General features: G+C 53.7%; 1 protein-coding gene across 1 annotated transcript in view; it reads right to left on the bottom strand.

Moving 5' to 3' along the window:
* Positions 1 to 1019: 1019 nt before the first annotated feature.
* Positions 1020 to 11253, bottom strand: part of IGSF21 (immunoglobin superfamily member 21) — a 236972-nt gene continuing 226738 nt past the window's right edge. Inside the window, exons 6-10 of the mRNA XM_035020234.1 lie at positions 10022 to 10496; positions 3028 to 3113; positions 2471 to 2663; positions 2045 to 2083; positions 1020 to 1250 (exon numbers count right to left, since the gene is read on the bottom strand). Coding sequence (XP_034876125.1) covers positions 1177 to 1250; positions 2045 to 2083; positions 2471 to 2663; positions 3028 to 3113; positions 10022 to 10496 — 867 coding nt within the window. The 3' untranslated portion in view covers positions 1020 to 1176. The remainder of the gene's footprint in view (positions 1251 to 2044; positions 2084 to 2470; positions 2664 to 3027; positions 3114 to 10021; positions 10497 to 11253) is intronic.

Here is an 11253-nt window from a genome sequence, read left to right on the forward strand (position 1 = left end):
TCGATGGTTGGGGATGTTTGTTACGCAGCAGCATTGTGGCAGTTGATAACTGCCACAAGGGCCACACGACAGTGTTCCTAATTAACCTGCAGCATTCACCACGCTCCTTGGCCCATGGCACCTGCTTCATAAATATTGGTTGAATGAAGTAATGTACTTTGGGAAGCACTGATATAACTACTTGTCTTTTCCCACAGTACATAGTAAATTGTCCTACCTCTAAGCTTTTGCTCATTCCATTCCCTCTGTCTAGAATATTCTCCTCCATTCCCTGCCTGGCCAACCTCTCTTTTTGCTTCTGGCATCTGTTCATCTGACATCTGTTCTCTTTGGTTTCCTCTGACTCACCTCTCCTACCCCAGCGGAATGAATTTCTCCCAACTCAGTGCTCCAGAGCCCTGGGGAGGTGCTGAACGCTCATCACACTGACTTACCTTGGCTAGTTGGGTAAATGTTTTCCCCCCACTGGACCATGAGCTCCTTCAGGGTAATAGCACATCTTGCTTATCTCTGCAGCCGGGACGCCCAGCACAGGGCCTGGCCCATAGCAGGCCTTTGAGAGGTGCTGATCCATTCATTCATTCATTCATTCACTCACTCATTCACTCACTCGCTCACTCACTCGCTCACTCACTCAATAGCTGTTCAGCACCTGCCACATGCCAACGAGATCAGTGGAACAGCTTCATCCTGAGCATGAACATAGTCATAAATGTGTGTTGTTACATGCCACTGAGGTTTGGGTTGGTTTGTTTTGCCGCACTATTGTGGTAACTGCTGACTATTACACTTGGCCCTCAGGAGTCTCAGATTTCCTGAGAGAGTCCGGCCACTTCCCATATCTGGTAGCTAAGATTGGGGTGAGGCAATGAGGTGCAGCTCCGCTCCCCTTCCTGGGAGGAGCACGTCTTCCATCTCTGCCATCACCCCCTCCCCAGCGCCCGTCCTGACACTGGGCACCAGGGGGGTACCAGCTGCTGCTATAGAATAAATGAAGAATTCAGAGCCCCAGACGAAGGTGGGGAAAATTGTTCTGTTTTAATTAAACTGACTGAAGAAGCCAGGACACAGACAGAAAGAGACTAAGAACAGACTGGAAATAGTTTAGAAAAGAAATGAAAACCGATTGCAGAGATGTCAGTGCTGGGCGGAGCGGTGGGAGCAGGGGCCGAGCCTTCACGTCAGCTCCAGGACCACTGTCAGGGCGAGCACCAAGGTGAGCCGGACGCCAGGAGGGCCAGAAGCAGAACCTGTGCCGGGCGGCAGGGTCAGGGTCAGGGTCGGGGCCGCTGACCCTGATGGGTGCGGCAGGGTGCGGATCCCCGAGTGGCAGAGCTTCAAAGGGCACCCCCGCCCCGCAAAGTCTGGATTCAGCAACAGGATGTGCTGGGTTCAAATCCCAGCTCTGCCACCTGTCCCACCAAACTTGGTGTGACCCTTTCCCTGTCCCAGGGCTGCTGGGCTGAGCCTGGTGGCCATGGGATCATCCAGTGGGGACCAGGTGTGGGGGCCTCCATTGTGAAATGTGTGATTGGCTCACTGTGAGGAGGGGCGGGCTGGTGGGCTGGGGAGCAGTGTCTGGGTGCCGTGGGGGTGGTGCTCAGGTTGGATGGCAGCTCAGGGAGGAGAGAATCAATGTCTCCAGCCAAGGCACCTGACTATGCTCTATGGAGTGGTCAAGAGCCCAGGGGGGCACAACTCTAAGGTCAATGCTGGACACATCCTCTTGGGGCCAGGGCACTAAGTTCTCTGAGCCAAGAGAGCTAGAGTCATCGTGGATAGTGGTGGTGGGGCAGGGGAGGGGGCACACTAGGTCCCTGGAAATCCCCACTGGCTGGTTTGGGGTGCTGAGTCCCCCATTTATTGCCTCAGCACCCACTCCTCACCACCTTTGACCCAGACTGCTGAACTAGAGGACATTCGCCTGCCTGAGGCTCGAGGGAAAGGCAAGGGTATACAAAGGGGTGGCTGGGGGGACCAGGACGTCCTGGAGCCTTGCAAATCACTTGATTTTAAGCAAGCAGCTCTGAGAGGGAGGACTTACCATTGGAGTCCTCTGTTCCTCTTGCAATATTTGGGTTTTCTGTTGGGAAGAATAGAAAGAGAACCAGATGGGGGCGGCATTCAGAATTCAGGAAAGGAGCTCCCCTGTACCCAGCACCTGCCATGTGGTATCACTACAGCTGAAAGCCTCTGTGTGTGTGGGGGGGTAGTGTCAGCCCCATTTTACAGATGCAGAAACTGAGGGAAGTTAAGTGCTTGCCCATGGTTGCCCAGCTAGGAAGTGCTGGCTCTGGGATTTGACCCCAGAGCTCTCTGGTTTTCAGCACTGAACTCCAGTATTTCGTGTAAGGCATCCTCTCAGGGCAAATGTAGGGGACCCGGGCCCTTGATGCTCCCTCCTCCCTGGGACAGCTCCTGCCAGGGCTGCGCCTGGTCGTCCTTCCGGTCCCCAGTCGGGGCGGCGTACCAAATACGATGAGCCGGGTGTGTGTGTCGGTGGTGCCCAGGGGGTTCTGGGCCGTGCAGCGGTACATGGAGCCGTTGAGCTCGGCGGGAACCCGCTCCAACACCAGCTCCTTCCCATCAAACTCGGTGCTGCCATCCAGGAGGCGGCTGCCGACCCGTGTCCATGTGAACATGGGCTCCGGGAAGACTTCATTCTGTGTGGGTCAGGGCAGGGGGGGTCGAGTCACAGGAGGAACAGGAAGGGGCCAGAGGCCTCTGGAAGCGCAAGGCCATCGAGGGGTTGGGAATGGCTGCCCAGAACCCCAGGACGAGAAGGACTCTAGGACTTGACAGGACGTCAAGGTCCATGAGCTATGTCTGCTGTGAGTTCTGGATGGGTCAGCAAACATACGTGCAAGTCTTGCCACTCCTCGTCAAAGCCAATTCTGCCCCACAGACCAGGACACTGAGGCCCGCTTGACTGAGCTGGAGGTCAAGCACGTGCTGCCTGGGATGACGTGCCCACCGGTGCCCCTCCCACCTCCCATCACCCTTCCAGATGCTCAGGGAGAGGCCGACCTGAAATCCATGGACCAGAATCCTCACTGTGTCCCCGACCCGGGCTCTGCTGGGCGTCATCATGATTTTGGGTCCTTTGGGGGCAACTGTAAGGAGAGGAAAGCCAGGTCAGAGAGTATTGTATGCAGGGATCACCCCCACCCGGCCTTGCCTCCTCCCTAGCCTCTCCTTCCAACTCGGCTCTCCCAGCAGAAATCAGAGAGCCAGCAGATGTGGGTGGTCTCCCAGGCCCTGCCAAGTTCATTCTCTGAGAACGAAACTAAAGGACTATTAATTAAACCACGAGCCACGCGTCTGAAGTGCCACATGGGGCTGCGGGCAGCATGGGTGGGAAGAGGGGGAGCGTGGGGAAGCCTTCGGCGGCCGCCTCCGCCAGCCGGGGGAGGGGGGTGGGAAAAGGAGCCCTGACCCAGGCCGCCCAGGGCAGATTCTGGCCTAGTGCACGTGCCCTTGGGCCTGTCACTTCCCCTGCTCTCCGCAGGTACACAATGGCAACAATGTGAGCAGCTCCTGCCCACCCCGCTATGCTGGCTGTTAGGGAGGCGGCGGGCTGGAGGGCTAACATTTACCAAGAGCCTACTGCGCGCCCGGCCTTGTGCTTCACCTCGTGTAACTTCCCAACCTTCTGGATTGTCCCTGTAAGGAAGCCAAGGCCTGGCAAGGTGTGGGGCGGGGGTCAAGAAGCTTCCTCCCCTTCTTTATTAACCCTCAAGGCTGTGAAGCCGGTTTGCAGGTGGGAGCCCTGCATAGGGGAGGGTGGCCCTGGGTTATTTTGTCCGCTCTTTGTGTCCCGCTGGGATGGCACTATCCTGCTGCAGCCAGCAGAAGGTGCCCAAGGGCACCCCCCCAGAGAAGTGTGACCCCCTTTCCTGTCCAGGTCAGATTGCTCACTGCCCTGTGTGCCAGAGACCCCACCTGATCCTTCAGGCCGAGGCCTGGGCCTAGTGACTGAGGGGAGAGGGAGCCTAACATGCACGAGGCCCCATTTTAGCCCTACTCACCCACCCTGGTGCTTATGAGGCTGGGTACCACGAAACCCATTCTGCGGCCATAAACCCGGCCCTCAGGAGGGTCGTGGCTTGCCAGAGGTGTGGCCTCGCCACAGGCAAGGAGGTGGCAGGAGCAGGGCTTGGTGGCACACAGGTCTTCAGAGGGAGGCCTGGAGGCTGGGGGCGCTGGGGAAGAAGGGGAGGGCAGAAAGCTGTCTTCCACTTGGGCGGCCAGACTCCCTCCCTGGCTTTCTGAGCTGCCTGTTCCCAAGGACTCCTATGTGGCGCTGACCCGAAGGACAGTGGGGGACAGGAGGGGGTTCTGCTCCGCCCTCACTCTGAGCTCCATCCTGGCAGCTGTTGACCTACCAGCGCCTTTGCAGCAGATAGGCCTCCGCATGCCCCTCACTGCCTATCAAATGTTGCTTCCACAAACCAGGCCCACTGCTATCACCCTCCCCACTCCCACGCCCACCCTGAGAGCCACCAGAAGCTCCTGGCAGCTGAATCCTGCCCCCTTCCTTGCCTGCTCCTAAAACACAGCACTGAGAGTGACCAAAAGGAATGTTCTCAGCCCCTGGACTTTTCCTGCTCTCCACCCCTGGATACACAGAAAGAGTGGGGGTTCCAGAGACCCAGGGTTGGGGCCTGGTCCTCTGCTCTCTGACGACCCGACTTGGATGTGTCAATTCAAATTGTTGGGCCTCAGTCTCCTTACCTATAAGTGGGGAGAATAGGCTACTATGCTATTTGAGGAGTTGCTCTGAAAATAATAATGGGGGACAGATAGGAGGCTATAATATGAAATGTAAAGTAGTGTGCATCTGCCCAGGGGAGTGCAAAAGATCCTGATTATATAAGTTGCCCTCCTTACCTCTCCTGAGCATTCTGCTGCAAGAACAGCCTTGTGAAATCTCATGGAAAAGTCCCTCTAGGCTTTTCCAGGAATTCTGGGTATTCACTAAAACATCCATCCATCCATTCATCCACCAACCCACTCATCCATCCATCCACTTACACTTCCATCCACCCACTCACCCACCCACTGATCCATCCAATCCATCCATCCATCCATCCATCCATCCACCCACCCATTGATCCATCCATCCATCCATCCATACATGCATCCACTCATCCATCCATCCATCCATCCATCCATCCATCCATCCATCCATTCACCCATCCATTCATCCATTAATCCATGCATCCACTCACCATCCATCCATCCATCCATCCACCCACGCACTCACCCATCCATCCATCCACACTAATCCATGCATCCACTCACCATCCATCCATCCACCCACCCACTCATCCATCCATCCACTTACCCATCCATCCATCCATTCACCCACCCACCCACTCATCCATCCATCCATCCATCCACCCACCCACTCACCCATCCATCCACCCACCCACTCATCTATCTATCCACCCATTCACCCACCCACTGATTCATCCATCCATCCATCCACCCACCCACTCACGCAACCATCCATCATCCATCTATTCACCCATCCACTTATCCATCCATCCATCTACCCACTCATCCATACACCCATCCATCCATTCATTATCCATCTATCCATTTACCCATCCACCTACCTAACCACCCATCCATCCATTCATCATCCATCTATCCATCCACCCACCCTCTCATCCATTCAGCATTTCATCATATCACTCATTCACTCACCCATCTAACCATTTTCCTTCCATCCATCCATCTATCCATCCATCCATCACAAACCTACCCATAGACCAACCATTCCACTCACCCACCCATTCATTCATCTGCTCTATACATGTAGTTCTTTATTGTACACCTAATCTGTGTCAATTACTATGCAGGGCAATGTAGGGGATACAATGATGAATAATAACAATAGCTTATATTTACTGAGTACTTACTCTGTCTGTCACTATGCTAAGCACCTTATACATATTTGCCTTATTTAATCTTCACAACAACCCAGAAAAGTATGAATTAATTATTAAACAGGTGCTTACTAAGTAACATGTTAGGGATTGTTCTGAGCCTTGCACCATGTGAACAAGGCAGGTGGAGAACCTGCCCACATGGACTTTAAATTCCAGTGGGGAATCCAGGGAATAAAGAAACACATAATACACCTGTAGATTGAGATAAATATAATACCAGAAAATAAAGCAAGGCAAGGAGTTGATGGGGTCAGGAGGAAGAGGCTGTTTGAGATAGGGTGTTCAAGGAAAGACCTGAGCAAGAGGGCTTGATTATTCTAGGCAGAAAAGAAAGCCAATGCAAAGTCACAGAGGTGGGCCCGAGCTGGGCATATTCACAGAAGAGTGAAGAGGACTCCATGGCTGGAAGAGATGGAGCAGAGGGGAGCGATGGGTGAACACTGCTGAGATTTGGTTTTAAATATAATGGCAGTCTTACAGGGAAATGCACTCTTTTTAAGAACACAATGTGACGAATCTTGATGTGAACACCTATGTAACCACCATCCCAAACTCTAGAACATTCCCATCCCGCCAGAAGGTTCCTTTATGCCTCCTTCCATCCTCCATAGGCAAATACTGTTCTGACTTCTAGCACCAGAGATTTTATGTTCTAGAAGTTTATTACATAAATGGAATCATGCTGTATGTACTCTGCTGTCTGGCTTGTTTTGCTTGGGATAATGTGTTTGAGCTCTGTCCCCATTGTTACATATAACAGGAGTTCAATTGTATTGATGAGAAGTAGTTCCTGGTACAAATATACCACAAATTTGTTCACCGATCTTCCTAATTATGGACATTTGGTTTACTTCTAGTTTTTATAGTTGCTGTCGTGATGAATAAAGTGGCTACGAACATTCACGTCCAAATCTTTGTGGACATACGTTTCCATTTCTCTTGGGTAAACACTTGGGAGTGAAACTACTGGGTCATAAAGTAGGGGTGTTTTTATCTTGGTAAGCAACTGCTAAGAGTCCACCGTAGTGGTACTGTTTTATATTCTCAGCAGCAATGCGTGAGGGTTCTGACTGTTCTGCGTCCTTGTCGGCGTTTGGTATCACCAGTTTTTCCAATGCTAGCCATTCTAGTCGCTATGAAATGGCATATCTCGCTGAGGCTTTAGTCTTCATTTTCCTGGTGACTAATGATATTATGCACCTTTAAATGCTTATTGGTCCTCTCTATGTGTTCTTTTTTTTAAATTGAGCTGTCTTGTCATTACTGATCTGTAGTAGTTCTTTATATATTCTGGATACAAGTCCTTTGTCATATATCTGTCTTGAGAGTATTTTCTCTCAGTCTGCAGTTTGCCTCTTCATGTTCCTAAAGGTGCCTTTTTATGAGCAGAGGCTCTGAATTTTGATTCAGGCTAATTTACCCATTTTCAGTTTTTTATTTGGTGCCTTTTGTGACCTTTTAAAGAAATCCTGGCCTACCTCAACGTCACAAAGCTATATTCTCATGTTTTGCTTTAAAAGCATTATGTTGTTGGGTTTCACATTTACGCCTGTGATCTCAAACTAACTCTTATGTGTATGCGAGGTAGGGGACTGGAGTCATTTTGTCCTTAAGTATCTCCAGTTGTTCAGAGCTGTCTGTTAAAAAAGACTTCTCTTTCCCCATCCAACAGCCCAGGGGCCTTCATCAAAAACCAATGGACTCTCTCTATGTGGGTCTATCTCTGGACTCTATTCTGTTCTATCAATCTATTTGTCTGCCATTGGAGGGTCTGGGGTGGGTGTGTATCTGTGTCATGATCTGATTTATACTTTAAGTAGATCAATCAGGACAAAGAACAGAAAAGGATAAGAGTGGGAGCAGAAAGACCAGGCTAGGGGGCTACTGTAAGAATCCAGACTGGGACTGATGGTGCTTGGATTGGGTGGTCGGAGAGGAAACCGTGAGAAGTGGCAGATGTGGGACAGGTTCTGAGGTGGGGCTGCCAGGGCTTAACGTTGGCTTGGAGGTGGGGTATGAGAAAAGAGCGGGAGAAGTGGGTGACTCCAAGGGTTCTGGCTCCATCGATAGGAAGAATGTAGTTGCCACCATCCATCCATCCGTGGGACCTCCTTCCATCCTCCATAGGCAAACACTGTTTGGCTCAGAGAGGGATGAGCTTGCACCGGGCATAGTCTCCTTGTGGGGAGTGGCACATCCCGGCCGTGGGAATAGCACGGATCAGAGAGAGGCATGCTCTGGTCTTTGTTGGCCTGATAGAGTCCAGAAATAGACCCACATAGAGAGAGTCCACATGGTTGGATTCTGTGCCCCAAGGTTGTCACCCTGCCCCTCCCACAGTCTCCCTGCCAAGGCCAGAGTGCAGGAGCCCCTCCACTCCCTCGGGACCCTCTGGTTCATAGCTCTCTCCACAGGTTACACCTACCGGCTCTGAGTGGCCTCACCACAGGCCCAGCAGGTGGGCAGTAGATTACAGTGGTGAAGAATGTGAGCCTGGGGTCAGACCTGGCCGGGTGACCTAAGGGGAGGTACTCCAAGGCTGGCTCCCCTCACTTATGACATTGGAATGAGGACAGCATCTCTCACTGCCCCAGAGGCTCACTGCAGAGGGGCAAGGAAAACTTGTGAGGAAATCATCTTGCATAGAACCTGGCTCCTGGCATTTGTGAGGTCCCAATTATTCACTCCATTCAACAGGTCAGAAAACTGATGTTCAGGGACCTGAGGCCTGAGGTCACACCAACAGACAGCAGCCAAGGGTGGATGGGAAGCCAGCCCTAGGGGCTCTACTCATCCACCCAATTTGGCCCCTGCACCTTGGTGGCCCTGCTGTGTCCCCCACTCCCCACTTCCCTGGGGTGCACACACATGCCCGTGCATGCCCATTGCCTGTCAGGGGGCCTTGCCCTTGCTCTGATGATGGAAGGTGAGATACCCACCAACATGGCTCCTGTCAAGGGAACAGTCTGGGATCAAGGACAGGGCAGGTGAGTGCTTTAATCTGGTTTAGGGTGCAGGTGGGAAGGGGGTGGGGCAGGCCCGTGGCAGTACCCCCTCGTCACCGTCACTGAGGTGTGAGATGTGAACTGGAAGCTCACCCCTCTAGCTGCTCTGAAGTCCTTGTCTGGTCTTTCTCGCTCTCAGTGGGGGTGGGGCAGGGCACCATCCAGGCAAGCCACCACTTAGGCAAGAGGGGCAGGGGATGGCTTTCCTGGGGAAAAGCAGCCCAATGAAGGTTGAGGCTTCTCTGCCTCCCAGTCCGGAGCAGATTGTATCTTGAGGACGGGGCGGTTCAAATTCGAGAAAGAACAGTGGGAAGCACAGAGGGTCCAGAGAGAGCGGTGGGGGCGGGCTCTGTGTTGACAAGGTCCCAGCACAGAGCACCAGGCCTGGCTGTGGGGGCTGCTTGTGAAGTCTCTATGGAATGACAAGTGAACAGTGCTCAGGGGGCAGTGGCCCATGACAGTGGATTCATGAGGAGGCACAGTGAGAGGCTAAGAGCAAGACTCCAGGGCCATACTGTCCACCTCTGAACCCTTGTCTGCTTACCTTGAGCAGCTGAACCTTACCTGGTTCAGCAAACTTCTCTGACTCTCCATATTCTTGATCCCGACTGACCAAATTCCCCCGACCTCTTGTGTTCCTGACCCTGTCCAGCAAACTCCCCTGACTTCCCCTTAACCCCACATGTTCCCCGATCCAGCTCAGCAAACCTTCTAAAGAACCTCAGCTCTGGGGGCGCCTGGGTGGCTCCGTTGGTTAAGCGTCTGCCTTCAGCTCAGGTCATGATCCCGGGGTCCTGGGATCCAGCCCCATGATGGGCTCCCTGCTCAGCGGGGAGCCTGCTTCTCCCTCTCCCTCTGTGATCTCTCTCACTCATGTTCTCGCAAATAAATAAATAAAAAATCTTAAGAACCCCAGCTCTGATCTCAGTGCCTGATGCCCGTTTGCTCCATCTCCTTCCCACGTCCGTGGTGGCCAGTAAGCCAAGGACCCCACGCCCAGGCTCCCCGCCACCCAGCTCCGCAGGGGGGGCCTGCAGCACGGCACCCACCAAGTCTTACCCAGCGTGACCTCTGTCTGCATGGGCATCGACAGCGCGGGGTGCTTGACCTCACAGCTGAAGAGGGCCTCATTGTCGATCTGCGGGTTGAGCGCCCAGGTGAGCAGGGCACGCACCTCCACGGTGCCGTCACTGCCCAGGATGTGGCTGTGGCGCAGGAAGTAGATGGGCTCGTTGCTGTGGACCCAGCGTGGGAACTCGCGGCTCACCACCGTCTCTGGGACGTTCTCGGTGGTGGGCTGGAAGAGGATGCTGGGGTCCGGGGTCAGGCTACGGGCGGGGCGTTCTGTGTAGGGTCGCCCACCCCGGTTCTCGGCGTCCAGCAGGGACAGCGACCTCTGCATCTTGGTGTCATCCAGGTCACGGTGCAGGAGGCTGCGGAAGGGCCTGCTGTCCTGGAGGGGGTCAGAGCTTGCAGCCGGAGGCTCGGACAGGGGCACTGCTTCGATGGGTTCCCCATCGCGTTTAAAATAAACCTGAAATTGCAAGGAGGATGTGGGAGAGATTTTGTGGGAATGACCTGGCCCTCCGCATGGCATCTCAGAGGAACCGGCCACAGAATGCCACGTCTTCCAGGGCCTCCTCCTCCTTCCGGGGGGACTTCCCTTCCTTCCTTTCCCTCCAGCACCCCCAGCACGAAGGCAGCTCAGGTCCACGGGGACACCCAGCCACTGGCAGCAGGGGCTGAGCCTGTCTCCGTCTTTACCAGCAGGTGAGCCTCTCTGAGCCTGTTTCCTTGCTTGTAAAGGGGAATAAGAGCACCTACTCCTGGGTCGGGCCTGTTGGATGCTTAAGTGACACAGTGTCCTGAAACAGGGACCCACAGCAGCCCACCTGGGATGGCCCGTGGAAGAGGGAGGAGGTGGGCGGGCACCGGAGAGTAAGTGAGCCTTCGGAAGAAGAATGAAGAGGAAAGGATCTCCGCGTGGGAGCGTTTTGGAGGTTTGCGGGACCGGAAGGAGGTAAACAGGTGCGTGTGTGGGAGGGAGCGAGGTGCAGGGATGAGGCGAAAACACGGGTCTGCTTGCTTTCTCTGCTAATGGGGAATTCAAGTTCTGAGAGGCGGTATTTAATTTAATTTGCTGTCTTTTTATTTTGGTACATGCACCCAGAGGCCTGTGGGGATTGGGTGTATTTTTAATAAATCAGTTAAATAAATCGATGGGAGACAGGGAGAGAAGGAGGGCAGGAAGCAGCTTTCTGAGGATGCTGGTGCAGGTGAGGGGAGGGAGG

Source organism: Mirounga leonina, unplaced genomic scaffold (assembly GCF_011800145.1).
Source record: "Mirounga leonina isolate KUSES-001 unplaced genomic scaffold, KU_Mleo_1.0 Mir_173, whole genome shotgun sequence".
Classification (NCBI taxonomy): Eukaryota; Metazoa; Chordata; class Mammalia; order Carnivora; family Phocidae; genus Mirounga; species Mirounga leonina.